The 25489-nt window shown below is 39.0% G+C and overlaps 3 protein-coding genes across 8 annotated transcripts; 2 read left to right on the forward strand and 1 right to left on the reverse strand.

The window, feature by feature from the left end:
• Positions 1–488: 488 nt before the first annotated feature.
• LOC134640582 (caspase a-like) lies at positions 489–2413 on the reverse strand. The gene is made up of 8 exons (XM_063492493.1): positions 2407–2413; positions 2030–2308; positions 1870–1958; positions 1568–1744; positions 1244–1478; positions 998–1150; positions 762–871; positions 489–683 (listed from the first exon to the last, which is right to left on the reverse strand). The coding sequence occupies exons 1-8, from the start codon at positions 2411–2413 to the stop codon at positions 579–581; spliced, it is 1155 nt and encodes a 384-aa protein (XP_063348563.1). The 3' UTR covers positions 489–578.
• A 3460-nt stretch (positions 2414–5873) lies between these two features.
• Positions 5874–15524, forward strand: rabgef1l (RAB guanine nucleotide exchange factor (GEF) 1, like). Of its 6 annotated transcripts, none has more exons than XM_063493688.1 (9): positions 5874–6004; positions 6820–7008; positions 7176–7348; positions 9132–9310; positions 9939–10020; positions 10134–10266; positions 10423–10514; positions 11560–11816; positions 13077–15524. In XM_063493688.1, exons 2-9 carry the CDS (start codon positions 6836–6838, stop codon positions 13500–13502), a joined length of 1515 nt encoding a protein of 504 aa, XP_063349758.1. In that variant the 5' UTR covers positions 5874–6004; positions 6820–6835; the 3' UTR covers positions 13503–15524. The 6 variants fall into 6 exon arrangements, with proteins under 6 accessions (XP_063349758.1, XP_063349755.1, XP_063349759.1 ...); XM_063493685.1 differs by having other exon boundaries at positions 5874–5987; positions 6817–7008; XM_063493689.1 differs by having other exon boundaries at positions 5874–5987.
• Positions 15525–17650: 2126 nt separating this feature from the next.
• Positions 17651–19861, forward strand: LOC134641523 (low affinity immunoglobulin gamma Fc region receptor III-B-like). Its single transcript, XM_063493991.1, has 6 exons — positions 17651–17675; positions 17767–17802; positions 17929–18219; positions 18748–19020; positions 19301–19570; positions 19668–19861. The coding sequence occupies exons 1-6, from the start codon at positions 17651–17653 to the stop codon at positions 19697–19699; spliced, it is 927 nt and encodes a 308-aa protein (XP_063350061.1). The 3' UTR covers positions 19700–19861.
• The last annotated feature ends 5628 nt before the right edge of the window (positions 19862–25489 follow it).

Here is a 25489-nt window from a genome sequence, read left to right on the forward strand (position 1 = left end):
TCATTTCATTGAACATCAGATTTTTATTTCTCATTTTAATCCCATATTATTGCTGTAGGCACAAATATAATTCTTTATTCTTCCTTTTCAGCTTCTTCTTTTTATTATTTATAATTAATTATACATAAACCAACACATTAAAATGGATCTGAAACTGAATAAATGTCCAACAACTTCCAACTTTTATTCTAATTAATGTGTTAATGTTATAGTTAATACAAGGTTCGTTTACTGTAATTACAGATTCATTTCATTAATTACCATGTAGCTGTAACAGTGATTAAATGACAAAATAGGCAAGAATAAATGATGAATATGAATGATACACTATTAAAGCTATTAAAATCTCCAAAATGTTAAAAAGCTGCAAAAATCTGACATTCACATTCACAAAGCAGTAAAAACAGAAATAAAGAAATCAATATTTTACATATAATTCACAATAATCAATGCATATCCCCTGTTATACTACGGATAACTATGAATCCCTTATTACTAGGAAGTGATAATCCATGAAGCCATGAATGTACTTATTAGCACTTATTATGAGTTTCCTTTGACCAAAATTCAATCCTGTCTCAGCGGCCTGGAAAGAGGTAGAAGCGCTTGGTTAGAGTGCATCTGTCTTTGGTTGGCATCTGTCTCAGTTTCTCAGAGGGAAAATCTTCAAAGCGTTGCATGACCTGTGTGATGAAAACATAACCAGTGACTGTATCTGTTTGCCTGCAGCACTTTCACCAAAAGAGTTTTCAGGTACTTACTTTTCTGAAGAGCTCGTCGATGTCGTCCTCATGGGAGCACGTGTTGAATACCTCCTTGATGAACTGGATCAGGAAAGACCCACGGTCTTCCTGTCTGTATGAAACAGTGTCTGCAGGAAATCATGTGAAAACAGAATGAGACTACGCTTGTGGGTTATTGGTGCAAATTTCAGATGCTTATCTTAATAATGGCAGAAACCTTTTGCATAATAAAACCCTTCAGCAGACAAACTGACCTGGAGTGCTGGACAGAAGTGAAATGAAGTCCTTTTCTTTGTGCACATATCGAGTAGAGTCATCCACAATGCTGTTTTCATCAAAGCGGCTCTGTGACACATCATCACAGACCACTTTTGCACTGTCACTAACCATCACGGAGCCACCAGATTCTGCAACACATGCAGCATGCTTTTAATTCAGGTCCAAACTGTAGCCATGAGGACATTTGTAGATGTTGGTCAGATGAAATGATTGAAAGTCACCTCCTCTGCAGGCCTGGATGATGATGATCTTTGGTTTGTTTAGCAGTGCTGAGCATTTCTGTGAGCCCAAGTACTTGTAAATATTGTCAAAGGGGAATTCATCCGGTTCTTCTTCTCTGTGACTGACACCGAGGACTATTCCCCGTTTCCCGTGAGACATAATCACCACAAACACACTGTCTGTCTCTTTGAGTTTGGGATGTTTGGAGAAATTCATCAGAGCCTCATCGATCATCTGATTGAACACAAAAAGTCCCAGCATCAGTTATTTTGTCACTCAGCCTTAATTTAATAGGAAAGAATAAAAGATTAGTATTTAAATACCTTTCCAGTGAGATCTTTGTATTTGACCACTTCATAATGCAGAGATCGGAGAAGTTTATCCATGTTCTCCTCGTCAACTTCAGCTCCTTTTCGGGTTAATCTCTCATCAGAAAAATTTCGATTAGTGATTAGCAGGGCCACACGACTGGTAATGGACTTTTCTGCCACAGGGTAAATCTAAAAATACAAATGTAAAGACAGAATATTTACAGTTATAAATGTAAAATTTAAGTGTATAAACTTACAAAGTATCCCAAATTTGAATCTTGTTTGTTAAAAGTGTTTGAAAAGTGATGACAAACATTTTTATCATTCAGCTTCATCCTCCAGAAAGAGTCAGTTGTGGCGATGAGTTCGGACGACCAGCTTTGCTCCTTCTGAGACGCTGCAGCTGGAAAAAACAAAAGCACTGTTCAGACTTTATTCTGTACGATTTCCTTCTTCTAAACAGGGTGAACTCACCAGGAGGCTGACCACAGGACAGACCCAGCTCAGAGTAAAGTGTAGGATCTCTCTTCTCCAGGTGTTCGATCATCTTCCTGCTGGCTTTATCTCCTTTCCTCTTCACCATGTCGATGAGAGCACGGGCCATGTCTGCTTTGTTACTGCTGTCTTCGAGCACAGAGTCAATCTCTCCATCATTCAGCAAACCCTCTTCTAAAAGGTCATCCACGAGCTGTTTAAGAAGGGCTTTTGATACCTTTTCAACAAACTGTCCTCTCACTCTGGCAAGCTCCTTATCTAGAGGGAAGAATACGATCAAATAATCATGTCAAAATCAAAATTAATCACACATTAACACTTGGAAAATGCATGAATCGTGATATCTTCCGCCTTACCTGCCATTATTCAGCCTGTGTCCTCCAACAATTACGAGTGAGTTTGTCATGAAGATGTTTTATCTGTTGATAGTTATGTGGAAAACACACTTCCATGGAAGTGGTAGCAATCAAGTAAAACTTCAAATGCAACGCGAAATATTTGCAGTTTCTTTTGGCAGTGGTTTCCTGAAAATAAAGCAATGCTTATCATTGTTGTTTACAAAGAAGTAAGTCTTTTATATTTTCCGATGTAAGCACCTCCTCCACTCTTTAAGCCCTATGTTTGTTATGATTTGCGTTCTTTATTGTCATGTTTATAATTTTAAATAGCTTTCTTAGGAACACAGAGCTGATAATAAGTAGCTATACAACAGATAATGAAACTTAAGGTGTTTTCAAAGTCAAGTGTACAATAACTTTTAGGCTTTTAGGCAGTTTTATATAAGTAACAGGTTCTCATTTTCAAGTCTATACAGTTACAGTTAAATCTGAACTTACCGCAGCTGAGAAATATAAATGCAAAGCAGAAAGTGGTGCAAAAGGAGAGAAAAAATATGCAAGTATCTCTTCTTATAAATGTTGCAGTGTATTTTTCTACAAAGTGAGGATCATGCATACCATCCCAGGTCACTTATATTAAAATGTACAAGAAGAAATGTATTTTTCCATCTAGTATGGACTGGGTGGAGTGGATGGAGATGAGTATCAGAGGGTGATTTGTGACAGAAGCATAGAAGCAAGAGTGAAAGGGAAGATTGATGTGATGGTAGTGACATCTGATGTAAGGTTTGGAGACAATGACACTGATAAAAAAAGATGTGAGATGGAGCTGGAGGTGGCATAGTTGTAGCTGAAGATGAAGGTTTTCATTGGAAGTTTCCAGAATGGACAGGGTTAGACAGGGTCAGGTCAGGTCCAGTGGTTTGGAGGCAAGGTTAGAGAAGAAAAGCTGCAGGGCCAGATGAAAAGAGGGAGAACTCAGACGTTTCGTGGATGTAGTGAAGGAGGTGATGCAGATGACTGGTGTTACAGATGAAGATGCTAGGGCTAGGGTTTAGATGCAGGCAGATTATCTACTGTGTCAACCGCTAAAGGGGTAAGGGGCAACTGGAAAAGCAAGAACATCGCTACAATTGTCCTGACATCACGCCACTCCTGAACCAGAGATGAGGTCAGAAGTGTCTAACCTGGAATGAGCAGTCCAAGTCATATTTACGTATTATAATTCTGCTTTTACCACAAGCCGAATTATTAAAGTGCATTTCGCTTTCCATCTGATCTATGTTGCAACCAATAGGTGTATAGAAGTCTTAATCTTTTCAGGTTTTCCAGACAGCCTGATCTTTATGTTATTTTACTTTCTATATGTGAATGAAATGTAATTTTAGTTTATTAAGGCTGGGTGATTTTCCATTCATAAATATGGTGCTCTTGGAAAAAAGTTTGGACTGTTGGGTCTGCGCTTCCACAGGCCCCACTGGTTTAGAAACGTATTCCCGTTAACGACAAGGAAGCAAGACAAACATCTTTAACCGGTTTTTACTTGCTAGCAAGGGAAGGATCTCAGAGCAGCCCTTCTGCCCTCGGTCAGACCACTTCGAAGAACCAGCTTCCGCTTGCCGCCTTTTATTGAAAACAGTTACAGTACATACAAGCACCACCCATTGTAAAACCCCCCCTATGGTTCTAAAAGATAAGGTACTGTGTGTGTATGTGTGTGAACGTGTAAGCACGTGTGTGTATGTGTGTGTGTTTGTGTTTGGGGGTGCGTTTGTGTGACCTCCTGCCCACAAAAGGGTCATAAAGGCAGGACGCTTACTAAACAAGAAAACAGAACCCTCACATAGGATGTGTCCCTATAATAAAACAGAATCAGCAAAGACCAGTGCTCTACATTTCTGTATGAGTTAGTACCTAAAGGAAAACATGTTTTTAGTGTGTAAAGTTTAAGACCAAATATTTTTGGTCTTAAGGCCTGAAGTCTTAAGGCATTTATTTCCTACTGAGTTTTATGGGAAACTGATTCTCATCAACTGTGACTGTAAGGATTATATATTATATAAGAAGTTCAGAAGAATCTGGGGGAAAATCTTGTTCTGCAGTTGTCCAGTAGATTCAGAAACACAAATCACAACAGACAATTTTTTTCTCTTTGCGAGAATAGAAATTAGGTGAAAGCCCTTTTTCATGCTTGCTGGAGACTGTTAACCATTTTGTTCACTCAGTGATTTTTCTTTTCCTGAAATGACTCGATACCAATGAAGCCGCTCTGAGGCTGAAGTAGGGAGTATTGCTTTGCTGACTCATTCTTAAACAGACCAACAAATGATCCAGCTTTCAAACAACAAGCCCGAGCACATGCAAGCTACTTGAAGACACTCTAAAGAAGGCAAGGCAATTGACATGCACAAACCAAAAGAGCTGTTACTGACCTGTTGTACTTAAAAATTAAAAAGCTAGTGTCCTTTATTTTAAACCCATTGTGGTAGTTCACAGAGTTATAAAAACAGCCTCAACTGATAAATATTTCCGAAAAGACTAAAAATGACTTACATGGGACTCCATATTTACACAGACTTAAAGGGGTTTAGAGGAGACATATCTAAAGTGAGCAGATAAATGTGTTAAAAAAGTATGTGTTTATGTGGGATTAATTTTGGTATGTCTGACTTTAAAAAAAAGAATACACTCAACCTATGTGTAGTAGTGGTTTGGAATTTAGCCTTGTAATTGTAATTTGTGTACAAGACAGACTGGTGGAATTGAGATTTCTTTTTATCTCTGGGTGCTTAACACTGGAGCACTCATGACCTTTGACCTTTAAATACCCAGGGACTGTGTAGAAGTTCTGATAGGCTGCATTACTTTCCCCTATGGTCATGGGAAAGGTGAAGACACATATTTCTGGGTTAATGTTACCTGACCTCCAAAAACTGTACATTGAGCAGTAACAGAAAATCGTTTCCATCTATCCTATCGCAGCTGTTATATGGTGACAGGCATAGGTATATCTTTGGACTGTTGGAAGAAGCTGGAGCACTCAGAGAGAACCCTCAAAGTCACAGGGAGAACATGCAAACTGGATTTGAACCCAGGATCGTCTTACTCTGAAGTATGAGTACTAATCACTGCAGAGTCATAAAGCACTAAACCTATTCACATGATTGTCTGCTCTCCCTCTGGCATGGAGATTAAGAAAATTATGAATCAATTTTCATTTCACAAGTCAAGAATATTGAATAAATAACAAAACAGACATATACTAATGCAAATACATTTCTGTGCTTTTTATGTAGGCCTATGTTATTGCTGCTGTTATTTTTAATTACAGTATTTCTAATGCTTTAGTATTTTATTTTATTTTATTTTATTTTATTTTATTTGCCTTCACACGGAGGTAAACTTCTTGAATATTTACTCTAGATGGCGCTAAGTTGTTCAACGTTATTTGTATTTTTTTTTTTTTTTAAAAAAAGCGGAGAAGAAGAAATAACAGCTAGAAAATGGGTTTGGGGCGAAGCTAACTGTTAGGCTAATGTAAATATTCACCAAGAGGAGACTGGAGAGCAACTGAAGATAGCGTTACAAGAAAGCTTTGCGTACGTTGACACGAAATGTACGTAGTAACGTAACGTTGACCTGGCTTGCAGTCTTAGCGAGCTATGATAGCTCAGTAATTAGCTTATGTTAGCACTGGTTACATTGGCTGGCTATAGATTAGCTTATTGAATTGTCATTCTGGACCGTAACAAAGGCTAAAAGGGTCTGTTAGAAACTCCAGGAAACATTTGTCGCTAAGAGACAGCGGTGTTTGGAAAGGGTAAGCTTCAGAGTCGGTGTAGGAGAACTACACCGACTATTAGCGTGCTAATCACAGCTTAGCTCATAGCTGGGGGCATTCCTTTAGTACAACCCAGCAGTCGGCAAACTTTAATGTCAGAAGAATTATTTTTAAAAAGTTTCTGACCAAAATAAAAGTCTGTTTGAATCCTCAGTACACATTTAAGGCGTATAATGAAGCTGTCGCGGCTTGTTAAGTAGAAATTCGCCTCTCGGCATTACTAATAAGAGTAATGTATTATCAACAAAACACAACGATTATGAAATGAAGGAAAGAACATTGGCATATACAGAGCTGCTTTGAAATAGAGTAGCTTTAAAGCTTTGCAGACCTCTTTGAGTGTTATGTGTTTGTGCAGTTGACTCAAATTAAAGCTCGTCTTCACTAATAATTATAAGTAAAACGTATACTACAGTAAGTTTCACAGTAGTAAAAATTAATATAAAGGAGTTTAAGTCCAGCTGCAACGACTGAATGACGTTCTCAGCCTTTGTGTATTATAGAATGTATTTGTAGTATATTTAGATACAGCAAAGCACAGTTGCTGTTCAAGTTTTTAAAGTTTTATCACTTCTGTCTCCACTCAGTAGTCCTTCCTTTTAAAGAATGATGAGCCAGCGGCGTGGGATCCATCTGGACCAATCAGAGCTGCTATGCAAAAAAGGATGTGGTTTTTATGGCAACACTGCTTGGCAAGGCCTGTGCTCAAAGTGCTGGCGAGAAGAAAATCAGCGAGAAAAGCAAAAACAGATTCAGGAGGACTGGGCACTCGCTGAAAGGTTTGTTTGCCTTCTTGTCTCCTATGTAAGACTACTCAGAAAAAAAAAAGTTGTTAGAAGTTGTTCTGTTCTCTTACCTCTAGATTTACTCAGCTTCCTCTTACAGTCGGCAGTCCAGCTGTGCAGTATTACAGTTCTACTATTCTTTTTAATGTTTTTCCTCACAGGTTGCAGAGAGAGGAAGAGGAAGCATATGCAAGTCGACAACAGAAGACCCAATCACAGCCTTCCATTACACCTTTTAGCAAGTTTGAGGAGAGAAAGACTAAAGAAAAGTCCAGCAAAGTCAACACGGTCACAAAGTTTTTTATTCCGTCCACAAAAACACCACCAAAAAAGGGTATGCACTGTAGCAAACAGGCAGCTGCTAGAAACTCTGGTAGGGCTTTATGTTGCAGCTCAGTAATAAGATCCCGATAGTTTTGTAACTTTATCATAGAAACAATAGTTTCAGAAATGCCACGCAATAATGAGGAGAGGTATGAGAAGTGTGACCAACGATTTATATCACAGTATGTCAGGTTATCACCATTATTGATGCTGCATGAGTGGGCCTAGATGTAGACTTACAATGAATCATTCAGGAGTTTGTGGAATTTTAAACAATTAAAACTAAACTAAATAAATCCAAAAAAGGATAAATATTCTACATTTAATATCTGCTACAAAAATAAAATATTTAGCACAGAGAATAAGAATCAATCCTTAACAGGAGTCCTTTGATTTTATGTAATCCATGTTTTTGTTGTCACTGTATTCTTAAACATCTGGTTGGTTAGCATTAATTAGCTGCCCCACTCGCAGTGAAAGTGCAGTACTAGAGCAGCATGATCAGAAATTAAGTAAAAGGAGTCATTTTTAAAGCTGAGGAATTAAGAAAAAAAGAAAAGAAAAAAACAGGAGAAAAAGAAGAAATTTCCAAACAGCAGACAAAGCTCCTCCATCGGTCACAAGTTATTTTGCTGCGACTCCACATTTGTCTTTACTGTTCTTTCACGTAGCAATGCTGCTCCTCCCAGCTGTTGTGCTACGTGGCATGCTAGCATTACCCAGCATGTGGTTTGTCAGTGTAATTTTGTAAATGTGTCGTTATTTGTCACAGCGGTTTGTGCATTATGTCTGCCCTGTTGAAGAGAGTTAATGTTAAAGTATTAATGGTTTTCTTTATGTTAAATTTAGTGGAAAATGATTAGAAACCTCAGTGAGAAGAATATTCCCTCAGCAAGTATAAAGCTATTCAGTTAATAGAGTTTCCCTCTCAATACGTGCCTCAGCACTCTTTAACAGTCAATGTTATATATGCATGAAAATATACTGCCAAGCATTATATTGAGGCAAAATCATAAAGTAAAACTTTGGTTATAAATACAATAACAACTATTTCAGCTTCTCCTCTTTCAAGAGTTGCCACGAAATCTGATTAAAATAACTGGAAGAATATGTGCAGTATTTGGATTAAAATGTTAATATAGTGACTTTAATTATTGAAGTAGGCTGATAATAATGAGGTAAATTTGGCAGATGTTTTCATATTATGCTGTTATAAGCCACCTTCAAGATTACTTTAAAGTTCTTGTATGCGTGAAGGTAATGTAAAAATTATGTTTAATCCTTTAATTAGTGGACGGACATTTTCTCTAATAACGAAAGTAGAAGCTTATAAAACCAAACATCAAGATGCATGTTTTTTTTTTATCTGGAAGCACTTTCTAGTTTCTGTAATAAATTGACACCACATTATTACCATGTTGTTACTGTGCTGCAATATGAAGTGCTATTATAGTTTAGTCTCTATTTTGTGTCTTTATAGTGTTAAAAGTTTACAATGCTGTTGAGAAAATGAGGATATAATGAAAATGACCTTGTTTCAGTAAAAGTATTTCTTTGCCTTAATGCTTTACAATTTACCCGTTTAGCTGGAAAATCACTACATGTATAGATTTGTGTGTGGTGATCTTTGCCCTGTTGGAGAGACCTGTTTAGTTTAACCTAAATACAATCTGGTTGGATAAATGTGTTCTTTTTCTGGTACAGCACTAGCTGCTGTATGTGGTTTTGAGCTATTAGGAATACATGCTTGAAGTATCTGTAACTGAAAGTGACATTAAATTATCATTCTGCAGATGCTGCTCCTTTTGACACGCAGTCCAGCCCGAGCCCCAGCTCATCCACAAGCCGACAGTCATCTGTGGACAGTGACATCGCAACACGAGAGTTTATTGATTTTCTTAAGCCTCTGAAGTCTGGCAGGGAGATCTTCAAACAGTGTCGGGCCTTCACTGAGACCATGGTCTACAAGAGGGTGGGTTTTGATTAGCTATACAAGACTCAAATAACTCAAAACTGTTACTTTAAAATTCAGTTTTCATTTCATGTTCATACTCAAATTCACACAACACTGGTGTAGCAGTTATAGTTAACCACTTCAAATTGGCTTCAAATCAAATGATAAAGGCATTATTTTTGTGTTGTAAGGAAAGATTTACTCTTTTTAAACCCAAAAGTTGGGAAATCCCTGCGTTACAGCAGGTAAAACATGAAAAACAAATACAATGTCCTAAATCAAAGAAGCTCAGATTGGTATGAAGAATGAGCTCGATTAAATAGAAAATACAAAAAAAGTGAATCTAAATAAAATACAGTTTAAAAAAAATTGAAGGTCTTTTGTGAGAATCTTGAGAGTTGATTCAAACTGAAGTGAATTGGCAGCAGCGATGATGGGAGCAGCAGATAACACAATTACGCTCCCGTGGCAAGTAGTTTGAAGTTCAAGCAGAACTGCTAGTAAATGTTGTTGATCAGATGTATTATGAATGTATCCATTTAATATGCCCTTGTGTTTTCTGCAGGTAATATCTTCAAGACTATCAAAGTTTTACACTCCAGTTATATCAAGGCTGAATTTATATTATTTCTTATTCCTAATTCAGGACATCGGAGCTGATGAGCTGTCAGAGTGCGTGCAGGACTTCTACCAGAACCTTTCAGAGCGCCTCCAGACCCAGTTCAAAGGTGCTGCTTCACTCTTACACCCAGCAAGAATCTGCTTTGAATGAAAAATATTAACAGTATTACTTGGTATGATTTTGATTTAATATCTCTATTCTCTGGGCTTCTTTTTGTAGGTTCGTCTGATCAAGTAGAGTGTATTATGGATGAAGTCGAAAAGTACATGATGACTCGTCTCTACAAGGAAGCCTTCTGTCCAGAAACAACTGATGATGAGAAGAAAGACCTGGCAATACAGAAGAGGATCAGGTTCGCAGACAAAAGTCGTCACAACACTTAAAAGAAGATTTTTTTTTTTTTTTAATAAATGTATTTTTTGATAATAACAAGGAAGTACTGCTGCAGGTAAAAACGCAGCATATTGCATACTACTCTTGGACTGAAGTACTGAATGATTTATTACAGAGCCCTGCACTGGGTCACCATTGAGATGCTGTGTGTTCCTGTAGATGAGGAGATCCCTGAGGTTTCTGACAGCGTAGTCAAAGCCATCACAGGTTTGTCTCATACTCGGTTATGTTTGAGAAGAACAAAACAGGACATCTCGCGCTCTCACAGAGGGTTTCCACCAGGAACATTGTAACACCTGGCTGATTATGCAGTCAGGGGGATAGAGGGTTAGGAGTGGTGCTGTGCACACATTAGAAGAAAGACAGTACTTTTATTTTCCACTTACAGCAGGAAGAGAAAGGAACTTGTGTGTTAACCCTCTGAAGTAGTCTGACACACCGTTGCATCCAGATCACACGACTGATTTAAGATGACGTAGAAGCAAGACAAAGCTTTGCTGAGTCTCCGTTTCAGCTTGTTTCTTAAGTGCGGACTTTAAACTATATAACAATTTTATCAATTGTGTTGATTGGCCAAGTAAAGCCAGAGATAAATAATTTACGCCATGCTTTTTATCCCTTAGCTATAAAAGGCTGATGGGGTATTGTCGTCACCCTGCTGGGCGGGTGGGCGATGTGGACACCCAAGTTTGTAACTATCGTAACTATTTATGTATGTAACTATTTCCTACTTTTTAAAAATGTATTTTATTTTTATTTATTAATTGATTTGTTTTTTTGTTATTTTTAGTTCAGTTGTGTTAACACAGGAAATCGAAAGAGAAAATAACTGTGAAGTTGTGCTGAAAAGAATGATACCAAACAAGGAAAGATAAATAGTTTATACATTTGAAATATAAAGGTGAAATCAAAAGTAGTCTGAAATGGTCAGTTATACACTAGACTCCAAAGTGTTAAACTACGTTGAATGGTGGACATAAGTCAGAAAATGTTATTTATTCTCCTTTTAATTTTTACTTCTGTGTAATTTTTTTTTCAGACTACTTTTGCATGTGTTAAAAATGAACTTGAACAGAGGGCTGATACGATACATCATCTAACCTAATGCTTGTAGCTTTTGTCCAAAGATGCTACTGATGCTTAGGACCTGCAGGATGCTGAGCTTGTAGTACGCTGGTGGAAGCCTTCCTTATAGTGCTGATAGGACAAAACTTTCAGATTAATGCTCTGTTTGTCTTCTGTTTTGTTTCAGACGTGATCGAAATGGATTCGAAGCGCGTTCCCAAGAACAAGCTGGCATGCATTACTCGTTGCAGCAAGCACATCTTCAACGCCATCAAAGTCAGCAAGAAAGAGGCTGCGTCTGCAGACGACTTCCTCCCCACACTGATCTACATTGTGCTGAAAGCAAACCCACCGCGACTGCACTCCAACATCCAATACATCACCCGTTTCTGCAACCCCAGCAGACTCATGACTGGAGAGGACGGCTACTATTTCACCAATCTGGTGAGGAAATTAGTGCAAGTGCATTTATGTGGCTTATTGGTGTTTGTCTGTAGTTTTTCGGTTATGGGTTAGTGCTTTGAAGTTGTTTTGTGTTATTCTGACCTGTTTTCTATTATTTTTTTGCTATGAGAGATGGCTGAGTCAGAGACGTTCTGTAAAATTCAGTATCCTTCAGCAGCAATACAAAACTACACCTTTTAAAGTTCATTCATCACTTTTTAAAAACATTTTCTGACAAAAATTGCCAAAATCCTTGTAGTTTAGTCTGTTTAGTTAATGACATTTTTCTATTAATCAGTTTTTTTTTTCTTTGTAGCAACTTTTAATTTGGAAAAAAAAATCCCATTTGCATAGATTAAAAACAAAATGCTCCAAAATAATTGAATCACCACGGTGTACAGATCACATGGATGTGTTCAACAGAGTTGTAAAAGAAGATGTCGAAGTGCTGGAAAGCTGTACCTCCTCCTGATGTAATAATAGCGATAGTATTAATTAGGGAAAATTCCTGGCAACCAATTTCTTACTCGACTAAATGAGGGGAAACAATCAGGCTAACCAACTAGTAAAACTAAGAATCCCTCAGTAAGTTAAATTTGAGAACGGCTTAAAGGAAAAATTAATATACCACTTGTGCGTGTGTGCTTCACCTCGCATCGTGCATTATCAAGATTGTGTCATGCATTATGAATGACGCATTCTGTTCTAAAATTTACAACAGCCACTTGAATAAAAGCTAAAATTTAACAAAAAACAAGCTCCAAGTTCCCTCTCGCCACCTCCTCCAGCTTATCTGGGAAACATTGAGCCTTTCCCAGGCGAGCCAATAGATGTAATCTCTCCAGCGTGTTTTGGGTTGTGGGACCTTCTCCAATATGACATGCCAGAACACCTTGTCCAGGAGACGACAGCCTTAGTCATCTCCTTATGATGTGGAGGAGCAGCGGTATACTCTGAACTCCTCGTGATTGATTGATCTCCACACCCCATCACTAAGGCAGAGCACATCCACCTTTAGAAAAAGGCTAATTTCCACCGCTTGTATCCGAAATGTCATTCTAATACTGCATTCTATGGCCTGCATTAATAGATTTATGACTTAGGACACAATCATTTAACACCATTGGGCATCAATTAAAACTTTAACAATCAGATTAAAGGACTAGTAAGTCTGGTACCAACTTGTGACATTTAAACCACGGATGACATCCATTTCTTTCTTCTTTTTTTTTAAATCACTCTTACTTCCTGTCTTCCCAGTGCTGCGCAGTGGCCTTCATTGAGAAGTTGGATGGCCAGTCTCTGAACCTGAGCTCTGAGGAGTTTGAGCTTTACATGTCGGGCCAGGTGTCCCCAAACTGGCCACTCACCTCCGGAGCCGCCACCTCCTCCAGCAACAGCGCTCTCAGTCAGGTCCACAAAAGGCTGGATCTGCTGACGGGGCTCGGGGAAAGGCAGGAGCGCGTCATCGAGAAGGCTCGCCAGCTGGAGAGTGACCTCATTGACTGGACCGATGAAGTGGAGCAGAAAGTGCAGAGCGTTCTGGAGAGTTTTCCACCCGACATGCAAAACCCTCCTGCACCCACAGCAAGTGAGACTGCAGCAGCTTCATCAGCAATCGACTCTGATAATGTTGAGAATGAGCTCCTGCCACCACCACTGCAGCCACAAGTGTTTGCTGGTTGATATAAAGCTTTACTCCACCCTGACCCTTTTCCCTCCAGCTGTCTGATACAGATCCCAGTCAACACTCCCAGAATCTTTGTTCCATCCACCCTTTTCTTGTAGAAACCATGAAGCTAGACCCTACAGCAATGTCACTTTCAAATGAAAAAAAAAAAGTTTATTTTTGGGTTGTGTGTTTATTTGCTTTCTTGGAGAGAGTAAGATGAGAAGCTTGATGCCACTCTCGTGCCTGAACAGTAAATATTAAGCAGCTTAGCCATGAAAATGTTTTATTGTAAATTAGTTTGTCTAAAAACCAAAGCATAGAAGCTTTCGTACAGATCAGCAATTCATTGGTGGTGGATTTCTGTCACATGTGGACACGGCTAGGCTGGCTGCAGCTGCCAGAGTGGTATGAATGCTCCTGACTCTCCACCAGAAAGCAAATAATCTGAAACTTTAATAAATACTCTTATTTTGAACACCAGGCACCACGAGGTGGAGTCCTGGAGTCCAGCAACACTCAGTCAGGGGTCTGTCATGGTTACAGTCTGCTCCTGTTAAAGTTTTAGACTTGCTGATATCCTCAATCCAGCTGAGCAGTGGAAAGAGAGTGACTCCATTCCAAGTTCTTCCGAAACACATCTGCTTGTCACCCACTGTGGCATCTTCAGTACCTCAGCTCTTCTTTGCCCTTTTATGTACAGAGAGGATAAAACGGACGATATTTAAACATGTATAATAACTCTCAAACTATCAGATGAGGATTTATTTTAAGTGTATGTCTCCGGGGTATGTAGGCCCTTAATTCCCAAGTTGTATCTAACATACAATAATTTTCATTACACTTTAGATAACACTTTAGATGGGCGGGGTGGGGGTAAGTGAGGTGGTAGGGAACTCCCAATGATGCAATAACCAACTTGCCGCTCTCTAAAACTCTGAAACTCCAGCTCATGTTTGTAATGTGTGCTGTGTTTAGTGTGCGTTTCACAACCCTTCACAGAAATAGCCAGAAAAAAGAAGTGTGTGCGTGAGTTGAGAAGGTGTGTGTGTGTGTGTGTGTTGCATGTTCTAGTAATGTTGACAAATCCTCCAGTTACACCTGTAGAAATACTTTTTTTTTTTTTTTTTTTCCTTCCATGGCTGACCTCATTCTAGTCATAAGCTGGATGTACAGAAGTGATTTTATTTTTCTATACGGTGTTGGTTAATCCTCCCTCTGGATGCAGTAGGAGATGATAATCCTGTAATATTTACAGTAGATTTAAAAAAAAAAAAATCTTTGCTTGAAGATGTATAAATTTTAATGGTCGAGTCGTCGACGTCTTAAGAGAGCGTCATGAGCAGGTCTGCTGAAAGAAGGTGAATGAATTGGGCACAAAAACCAGCACGATGCTGTTTCCCTGTAAGAATGAGGGAGAATCACTCCAGATGCTCATGGAGAATTTAGAAAACCAGTTTAATTTATTTCATGGCACTTTTGTTTGCTTTTAAAGCACTTCATTCAATAATGAAGATGGTCATTGTGCAGATTAGTTGATAATATAGTAGTTAAAAGCGTCTTTGTTGCACAGATTTAATTTGACTGTCTTTTTGAAATTTCTCAGTCTTGAAGTGAAGGAAGCTTTTTAGGAAAGCTTGTTTGAATTATGTAAGGCACAATTTTCCTTTTCTCGCGAGCTAGTTTCCCTTTCCAACCAGGTTTAATTTTTGTTGTTGTTGTTGAGAATTTGCAACAGTGCAGTCAGTGTGTGGCTGCCGTCAAAATTCACTTTGAGAAAAAGCTCTTAATGCGGACATAAACTAACAGCTTGAATAAATTCTTATTGCACTGTATGCAGAAGCCATTTATCAGGTATTAAAAAACATTTTAAACCGCGTCTTTGTTACCTTATAGGTTTGTTATTGTGTGACATGGGAGAAATGAACAGAATACTGTCTTTTATTTAAATGTAACTTATTGGGGCAGTATTGGTATATTTGCATCTATGGGTGTGTGATTAATAAAAACAGAAAAGTCAGATGGACTGTTGTGGTTCCTTTTAATTTTTTTTCACATGACTGTGATGGTCAAGATTTTGCATGTCAGGAATGAAGTTCCTGACTTGCAAAATCAGGAAAAATTAACCCAGAATTTTAGCTGTGTCTACTGTTCTGTATATCTGGGAAAGGGGGGGATACGTTAAGGGTGGCTTCTTGGCAGTATATCTTAAGGATGTGTTTTTCATGACGTGGCTGGTGATCTGCTGTTGATAGCGTTTTAGGCCTCTTCTTCTTTTGCCCTCCACTTGTCCAATTTCCTTAAATTTGTAAGGACACACTCCATGCCCTGCTGAGGTTTCAATCACCGTTTTGGTGCAAAAAATAATATTTAGTGACTTTCAAACTGTTTTATCTTTGGTATTTTTCCAATATTTTCACAGATTGAACCAAAAAAATGTTTCTGTGACAGGCTGCTAATAACAAAATGCCTAAAGATACAATTTAAAAACGGTCCTTAGTTAAGTTGTCTATAACAAAAAAAGAGAAAAAGAAAAAAACCACATTCCCGTGAACATGGTCAGGTATAAGGAGTGGACTAAAAACCAAAAGCGAAACCTAGAAAGCCTCGAGAACTGTTGCTTAAGACCTCTTGGCTCAAAGAAAAACCCAAAGAAAAGAAAAAGAGAACAAGAAAACACACCCTTCCAGTGAAAAGCTCTGTGGTTCATTTTCACTAGAAAGGTTCAAATGAGCTAGAAAGAATAATATTTTACAGTTCGGGAGTACAGCTCAACAGTGCAGTGAATCAGTGGATTGTATAAAAACCTCATGGAGTTTCATTATATTAATTATACACTTATCAATAATGTAGGTAAACTGCTTTAGGATCAATCTAAGTTAAACCCATGCGAATTGCAGCCTCCTCCTGTTTTTAACTAAGAGGTAACTGGTGTGGTCTTCTGCTGCCTTAGACCATCTGCTTCGAGGTTTGTGGTCACAGATGCTCTTCTGCATGACTTGGTTGTAAAGAGTGGTTATTTGAGTTACTGTTGCCTTTCTATCAGTTCAAATCATTCCTCTGACCTCTGAAATCAGCAAAGCATTTTTACTTGGAGAACTGCCCGGATATGAACTCTCCTTTTTTAAACTAACCTCTGTAAACTCTAGAGATGGTTGTGCGGGGAAAATCCCAGCAGATTAGTAACTTCTGAAAAATGCAATGGTAAAATGGTTTTTTTTTTTTCACTCTTCACTGCACTATCTAATAATGCCAGAAAAAGCCCCCAAAAATATATTTAAAAGAATGTAGGAGGATACAACAACTGAGTGGCTACATCCATCTAAAAAAACATGTTGGAGGCTCTGTCATGGCCACTATCTGGAAAATAACTGATTGGCAGCAGCTTAATATTTTCACACTGCCAATTCAGTAAAACCATACCTGGATTTAAAAAACAAACAAACAAAAAAAACCCACACAATGTAACACTATCAGTCATGGACGATAGTGTCCTTCCAGAAGCCTGGAGAACTATTCCTGAAGACTACTTAAAGAAATTAAAAGAAAACTGCCTCAGTTTGGACTGTGTAAAAGAATAAAGGTCATCATACCAAATATTAACTGTCAAGCTTGTTAGAATTGTACAAATTTTATGTGCTGTATTTCCGTGTATATTTCCACATTTCAATAAATTGCTGGACCTATTTCCCATTTTCCTGGCAAAATATAAAGGCACGAGGGGTGACTCATGACTTTTACACAGTGCTGTAAGAAAAAAAGCTCATAGCAGACTACCGCATCAGTACTACAATAATAAAGTGTAAAAGTTGCATTATTTCAATTAGCTTGATACAACAAATAAACAGAACAACTGTGTTTGCTAATTCTAGAAAATATCAAGTTTCCACATTAATCAGGTGAAGAAAAAAAGTGTTGTTGGGGAGAACTGTGCAACACATCAGAGCTATTTAACAGGGGTCAGATACGGGAGGGGAGTTCTTTAATTTGCCACATGATGTGTTTTACCATGAAACTAATTTTAGCCTAGGGTAGAGAATTGTTTGGAAAAGAGGACGTCCTCATGTGTGGCACCCTGAGGGAGGGGACAAAACATTTTCACTTCTCTTTTTAGGAGAAATGAATAAATACTCGATCAGTTTCTGTTTCTTGAAGAGTCTCCAGAATGGACAAGCTCATCTCTCTCTTTGGTGAGTTTTCTTCAGCTCATTTAATGAAAATGTACTTTTACATACTGACCTGATGTAACTGTCATTTAAACTTGATTATTTTCTCTTTCAGTTTTTTCAGCACTCTCACAGATTGTAGTGTCTCATGGTATGAGCCAAATATTCTTTACAAATATACTTTAATTTTGCACAGATATTATTTTAGAAGTGATCTCAGGATTTACACTCATTACCAAAATAGATCCTTTAACTGTATTCTTCTTTGTTTCTGCAGTTCCCACTGAGGCGTCTTTGAGAGCCAACATTGAGTTGGTGTCAGGACACTCAAGGATCTTCTCGGGGGAGACAGCCCGCCTGAGATGCAGTATTCCTGATGTGCACAGGTCTAACTGGACTTACCTGTGGTTCAGGGGGTCTGAGGAGCTCTCACAGACTGGGGAGGAATTAAATCTGAGGAATACCAAAGTTCAAGAGAGCGGGAAATACTACTGCCAAGGAACAAGAAATACGAAGGTGGGAAAGATTCGCACCCAGCAAAGTGTCCCTGTGGAGCTCAAGGTGGACGGTAAGATCTGTTTGTCTGCATGAAAGAAATATAATTGCTTTGCACGTTAGGCTTCTTTCTTCCTGTGTAATCCTAACACTGGAGCATTGAACATCTATAAGCTTCTTTTCAACTTCAGGCTTTCTGTGCAGCTCATCTAAGACATGCTGTGAGTGATGGTAGCACTTCTTAATACAGCCTGCAACTTATACTGTGATTTTCTAGGGTTTAACATATAAGTCTTCTTCTATAATTCTACTTAAAATGTCAATTTGGTACAACAAGGACTTGTTTTGTTTTGGGGGTTATTTGTACTTATGTGGTATCTTTGAGGTACAAACTTTGTTTCCCCACCTTATAACTAGACAGTATATCAGGGGTACAGGCTGTATTATAGAGTACCTTAACCTCCCCTTCTTGCATTGTAGCATTACGTATTATTGTTAGATGTTATTACATTAAATGTTAGGAAATTAGTGAATTTCTCCCATTGCTTTACTAATGTAAGATTGGAAGTTATTCAGAGGTAACTCTGTGGTGTTTCCGTAGGTGGCTGGGCGATTCTGCAAGTCCCACGACATCCTCAACTTGTCAGGAGCACATTGGAGGTGACATGTCGTGTCAGAGGGAACCCCCGACTTGAAGAGATTATTTTGTACAAAGATGGCGTTGAAGTAATGAGACAAAATGGTCACAAGCCAGATTTCCATCTGACCAACTTGAGCCTTGAGGACCAAGGAGTATATTCTTGCAGGGCTTCCTGGGATGTGAGGGGACGAACACTCTCTGTCACTTCTGCTGGCGCTCATGTACAGATCTTAGGTGAGATTACACCGAACTGTGTGTTCTTATCTTAGGTGTGGTGTAGTTAAAGGAATGGCAACATGCGAATCAAGATAATATGCCTAGAAGTGCTTCCATCTTTACACCTAGTGCTAAACTTGGTGTCTATCAACCTTCTCCTTTAATGCTGAGCATGAAAGCCCATATTTCCCACAATGTTAAGTTATTCCTGTTAGTACAATTGAACATAAATATTCTTAGCCTCATGACCTACCACTTGTGTTTTTTTCTTAAATTAAACCAATGTCTTCTGTCACAGAGGTTCTGTCAAAGCCAATTTTGAAGATCATCCCCAACTATGATATTCAGCTAAAGAGGATGAAGCTCATTTGCCATGTGCAGTACAGCGCCCCTGCTCCTGCCCCTCTGATAGACTTCTATTTCTACAAAAATAACAGGCGACTGGGACCTGCAACATCTGACAACTATAATGTAGTGAAACAGACTCCAGGGCTGTACAGCTGCAAGGCCAGGGTGCCTCAGTTGGGCCTCTCGAAGTCCAGTGAACCCAAAAACTTTGGACTAAGAGGTATTTAAAATTTAATTTACCCCAGCATTTGTTCTACACTGATAAGCCCCAAACCTCCTAATGGACTGCTAAAAATGTGATACTTTGTGTGTAACAGTTGCACAGCCTCAGAGGCCATCTCATCTCTGACCCAACGGAACTTGAGAAGATGCCACCTCTTCATCCTGGACTCCAAAGGCCAGTATTTCGCCTTGCTTCAGCCACAGATGACTTCCCACCTGCTGCTGCTTCATTATGGAGGACCACAAGAGCCACGCGCATCGAAATAAAAAATTTTGTGCTTAATTTTAATAAACTGATTTTTTAAATACTTTTCAAGTCTTCATTTCAAAAAACATTTTCGAATTGCACTTTAATAAACTTCATTTCAAAAACGTTTTTCGAATTGCACTTTAATAAACTTCATTTCAAAAACCTTTTTTTCGAATTGCACTTTAATAGACTTCATTTAAAAATCCTTTTTCGAATTGCACTTTAATAATAAACTGTTTCTAAAAACATTTTCGAATTGCACTTTAATAAACTTCATTTCAAAAACGTTTTTCGAATTGCACTTTAATAAACTGCATTTCAAAATCCTTTTTCGAATTGCACTTTAATAAACTTCATTTCAAAATCCTTTTTCGAATTGCACTTTAATAAACTTCATTTCAAAATCCATTTCCCTTTCCTGTTCGCTCAGGGATTAACATGTGGATTAGCAGTTGGATTAACAACTTCATTTTAAAAATCCTGCTGCTATTCAAATTAGCCACACCGTGGGATGTAAGGAGCTCTCTGATTGGCTGGTCAGACACAGGCTGTCTGCCAGCCTGGATTTTTCTAGCTCATATCTTCGCCCTGCTAAGAGGCGTGTGTGCTTGTACAAAGGCCGTTCAGCCTCGGGATTTACACTCGGCTCGACACGGATATGTGAAGAATGAAGGGACCCTGCAGCGAAACGGAGAGCGCAACCTCTGACTGAGTGCCCGTTTACACAGTCTGACCACCTGTTGAAGGTAACGTGCTAACATGGCTAACGCTAGCATCACCGCACGTAGCCCCGTTATTTTAAGGTCATTTTAGCTTATGAAAATTTTACGTCGCAGCTGTACGAGCTAGCTACGTGTTTTGTAAGCTGCTGTGCTCTTCACAAATAAAGCTGGAAGCAGCTCAGACTGTTAGAACCAATGACTGTATAAAAGATGGACGACGCGACACCGCCTCCTCCCATTGTGCAAAAATGAAGCCAAAATATCCCGCTTGTGGAGGCTGCCATCTTGCGTTTTTGGAGCCAGTGTCTGCGCAGTAGTGACTTGAGGTGGAGCTCCTGCTGGACATGACCGCAAACACGCCCCCCTACACTTTTTACGTAGCCCGGCTGCTCCATTTTTTTGCTGATGGGTTTAGCGCAGCTGACGACTTGTTAAATTAAGGTAAATACGACCACGTCACTGTTATGAAAAAGACACACAGCTTAACATCTTATAGTTCTAAAATCACTCTGTTGTTAATTCGTTTGCTATATTAGCCGCTAGCATACGCAATGTGTTGGGGGCTTGTTGCTAGCTAGTTAGCGATGCTAGTTACGCTAATAGTCTGTATTATTGAATGATTCAGCACTCCTTAGGTTTTGTTATACATTTTTAGACAGCGATAAGATCAGCTACACACTCTATAGAGGCCCAGAGTTACTGTTAATATCAAAAATGTAATGCTGTCCTTTGAGATTTTAACATTTAAGACTGTGAGTGTAATGCATCTAAAACTGTTTAAATCTTTACCGTCTACAGTCAGGTAACATGGAAACTTTAAAAACAGCAGCAGAAGGTTTCAGTAGTGTAGTGTAATTTGTTCTTTTCATTTAATAATAGAGTCCATATTATACCAACAGCTACATTCACCCAGGGGAGAAACTAGTGAGGCAGACCATGAGGACTAAGCTGGGTTTCTGGGTCCAGAGGTTTGGAGAAACTTCTTCCTGTTCTTTCATCACAGCTGTCCTGTGCCAGATGTTCTGTTGACCCACTGAGAGAGGCTTCATTTAAGAAACACCAGGAAGACCGAAGCTCATGGCATTGATCAAGCGGGACTCATCATCTTCACCAGCAGCTCCCTCACAGGGAAATCTTCAGAGCTCCTCCGTAGGCCCGCCCCAGGAGATGATAAACCCAGCATTTCATGAACTCTGTGATGAGACCTTTGGTTTGTGTAATGTTATAAATACTCGGATACTCCCCAGACGCTCCAGACTTTTACATAAAGATATTATATTCAGTCCTGTAGAAAGTTATATATTTAAAAATATATGATCCTCTCTGGTTACTCTGGTATGAATAACTCTGAATCACTTTATGGTAAATAACACACTATCTGCAAAAAACTGTGAAAGAATTCCAGATCACAAGTTTGTAGTTCAACATACAAGTGACGACCTTTGACCTTCATCAGGTTTTATTTAATTGTGTTAGAGAAACTCAAACGTGCTCTTCATGTAGCTGAGTACATCAAGTGTTTAAAATGGAAGCTGTGCAAGTCTGAGATCAGCAGCTTTGTGAAACACCAAACTGAGGTCCTGTTAATGCTGATATATAGTGACACAGTTACAGGGGTGATTAATCCTTTTGACTTTTTGTCTTTAACTTTATCAATAAAACAGCTGCAGCTTTGACTGACAGCACATGTGGTACTTTAACCTTTGTACTGTTTTCATCAGTTAATTTTGCAGTTAACATGTGAACATGTTGGATGATCTGTCTGCTGTCACTGGGTGGTCCTGAGGTCCGAATCTGAGGGCAGCTCCTGTAATCACAAAGAGAACAGAATCATCACAAACTGAATTATAAAGTTTATCTCTTAAATCTGAAATAAAGCTGATCCTTCTGTCCCACACACTCAGGATCTGAAGCTCTTCTCTTACATTTTTTTCAGTTCTACAGTTTAATCCATAGTTACAGATTAATGAGGAGTTACTGAGGTACAACCTTAAAAAAAAAAAAAAATGGTGTTACTGTCTTTACACATGTGGAGACTGAAAACATGCTGTTGTTTGCACATATTTAATAATCAGCTGTGCACAGGAGCTGAAGCAGAGTGCAGCCTGTTGCCTTTACAGTATAACACTTGTAATAAAAGTACAGTAACGGTAATTAGTGACTGAGCAGCCCGGGGCGTTTCTCTTGATTTCTTTAGTCAGGGTAAATTCATTCACCTGCACGGATTAGCTAAACGAACTTTACAAAACAAGTTTCCCCTCAGCCGAGTGCTCATCTTAGCTAGCTAGGTCCTGAGACCTAGCTAAGGACGGTAGTTACGGATTAGCTTACAAACACGTTTAACTTACCGAAAAAGTGCAGCGGGGCCTCGGGTCCTTCTGCCGGGTAGTCCACTTTACTGAAGAACACTCGGTCGTGTTTTCGTAACGTAAACGCTGGCCGTCCTCTGAGAGGCTACGCTCTATCTGCTATTCCCGAACAGAGATACGCAAGTTTCTCCGTGACTGCAGCTTCAGTCAAAGCTGTTATGATGACGTTACACCCCAATTTAACATCGCCGCGGTAGGAATTAGAATCAAACTTATGGGAAAGGAGACCCCTTGGACATAAATCAGCGTGGTGAGAACTATTGAAAACAAAAGAAAGAATCTTTGGAAAAAGTTTATCTTAGGAGAATTAATTTATTTTAGTCTGACCCCAGTCCCATCCGCTAACATGGAGGAGGCGGGGTTTATGACCTACACTGCAGCCAGACACCAGGGGGCAATAGAGACGTTTTGGCTTCACTTTTGGGGTGCTGTCGTCGTCCATCTTTTATACAGTCATTGGTTAGAACCAGCACTGAGCCATGTTACATTTATACAGTGTTAGAGCAATGGCTGTAACCTACAGCCTTTAAAGTAGCGATTAAAATGCTGACAGTAAACTCGTCAGTCCAGATGTTACCACATTACTTTGTGATACTTAGAGTTAAAACAACTGAGACAGGCTGATTAAAATAACAGCTGTCAGTTCTCTCATTCCTTATATCAAGACTGGAGATCACACTACTGATTTCAGTTCATTTAATATGTGAGTGCACAGATTCATTCTCAACTGGACATAAATGATGATCAAAGGTTGTATACATGATGAATTCATCAAATCCCAGCCTCTAACACAGTGCGCTGAATCTTAGCTTTGAATGTCCAGTATATTCTAATCAGTGGAATTTCAGAATTCACTGAACCTATAGTATCTACACCTGTTTGGCAAATGTGTGGTAAAGATACAGATAATGAAATTTAATTATTAATACAATATACATCATGAGAAACGAAAGCTGAAATTGATTCAGTTTAGTACTTTTCTCTGTATGCTCTGTGATTGTAGAGGCCTTAAATTCTGTGATATATACTGTAAATGATTTTCACAGAGGTCTTAAAGTACTTAAATCACTGCTGATAGTCTGGTTGTTTATATTTTCACGTTTTTGTGTCTGTAGGGCTGTTTGATGACGATTTGGACTCCTCTGGGAGACGAGGACACACCCACATCTGTTCCATACTGCAGCCATTGATGGTGTTACGGCTCTGAGTCAGCTTTAGGCCATCAGACGCACACGCTGGAAAACCAGCGCCTGGACTTCATGCAGGAGAGACGGCCTCAGTGATTTAGGTTCATAAGCTAGTTCAAACATTTCTGGCCTCTTATCACTTAGATTCCTTAATCTTAAAAGTGAATGCATTTAAAGCAGGAACTGCACACCTAGCTGTCAGAAGTTTGGCAGCATGAGTACTGTAAAGTTTTGTAGGGCCCTTGTTAAAAATTCCACAAGCACCACACCACATTTGTCATATACAGTTCCATTTTGTACAGTACATTCTTGAAATTATAAACTATATATTCTAGTTATCCACTTGTCAGTAATTTTTGAGTAAATGGATGTCAGTGATAAATCAGTGGTGATTCACCTGCAAATGTTTTTAACAAACTTTGTTTTTTGTAGAATTCATCAGCAGCTGTGAAGAGATGTATTTGAATATCTTCTGGTTCCACTTTTCCTAACCTGGAAGCTGAGGATGGCTGATTCCTGACAAGGACACACAACTCAGCGCTTATCATGGGTGTTACATCCTCTGTGCCGCAATTCCAGAGAAAACGAGAGAGCAACGACCACTCATTAAGACCAGCCAGAAATCTGTCCCTTTCTGGCAGCTGTGGAAACTTCCAATAAGAAAGTTTGCATTCTTAGAACAATGCTGGGTCATGTGTGATGTGTCATATGAGGATATTACATTTTGACTTAATTCTGCTCAATTAAGTGTTTTGTTCGTTGAGCCAATATGGCAGCTTTGTGTTGTGCTCCAAGTTAAAACTCATTGTCCTCATGAGCACAGCATCTAACAGCTCTCCTTAAAAAAGTCGATGGACTTTAACTGGACACAATGGTTTCCAGTGGGAGATACATTCATCACTCATCCGTGACACTGGAGAAGTCACCTGGATGAGTGATAAAACAATTTTCCATGGAAAATCCAGAGGAACTAAACTTTGTTGTTGTTTCTCTGGGCTCAATTTCAGCCTCAGGAGTAGGGCTGCACGATTTTGCATAAAATGAGAATCACGATTTTTTTGCTTAGAATTGAGATCACGATTCTCTCACGATTTTCTTTTCCAATATAAATATTTATTGCACTTATTAACTGCACATCAACTTCGTAACAGTTGAAACTGAACATAAAAACAATAAATAAACATAAAAACAATAAATGCCTCACATTTTGTTGTTGCCGCAAAATGTTGTACTGCTTGAAATTCCGTCTCCACCGTTGCTCGACAGTGCGTGCATAGAGCAGGTAGTGCAACAATAGAAAAATAGTTGCGGGAGGGCACTGTGTAGCGTTTGTCTAGGGCAGGGGTCAGCAACCTTTAACACCCAAAGAGCCATTTGGACGCGATTTCC

This window comes from Pelmatolapia mariae, linkage group LG14 (assembly GCF_036321145.2).
Source record: "Pelmatolapia mariae isolate MD_Pm_ZW linkage group LG14, Pm_UMD_F_2, whole genome shotgun sequence".
In the NCBI taxonomy this organism is placed as follows: Eukaryota; Metazoa; Chordata; class Actinopteri; order Cichliformes; family Cichlidae; genus Pelmatolapia; species Pelmatolapia mariae.

Bases quoted from the DNA above. Each gene is read 5' to 3' on its own strand.
- LOC134641523 (XM_063493991.1), top strand. From the start codon at position 17,651: ATGGACAAGCTCATCTCTCTCTTTG. The intron at 18,220-18,747 runs GTAAGATCTGTT...GTGTTTCCGTAG, and splicing joins TGTGGAGCTCAAGGTGGACG to GTGGCTGGGCGATTCTGCAA. The intron at 19,571-19,667 runs GTATTTAAAATT...TGTGTGTAACAG, and splicing joins CAAAAACTTTGGACTAAGAG to TTGCACAGCCTCAGAGGCCA.
- LOC134640582 (XM_063492493.1), bottom strand. The intron at 872-997 runs GTCAGTTTGTCT...GATTTCCTGCAG, and splicing joins ACTTCTGTCCAGCACTCCAG to ACACTGTTTCATACAGACAG. The intron at 684-761 runs GTAAGTACCTGA...TTCATCACACAG, and splicing joins TCGACGAGCTCTTCAGAAAA to GTCATGCAACGCTTTGAAGA.
- rabgef1l (XM_063493688.1), top strand. From the start codon at position 6,836: ATGATGAGCCAGCGGCGTGGGATCCATCTGGACCAATCAGAGCTGCTA. The intron at 7,009-7,175 runs GTTTGTTTGCCT...TTTTCCTCACAG, and splicing joins GACTGGGCACTCGCTGAAAG to GTTGCAGAGAGAGGAAGAGG. The intron at 9,311-9,938 runs GTGGGTTTTGAT...TTCCTAATTCAG, and splicing joins AGACCATGGTCTACAAGAGG to GACATCGGAGCTGATGAGCT.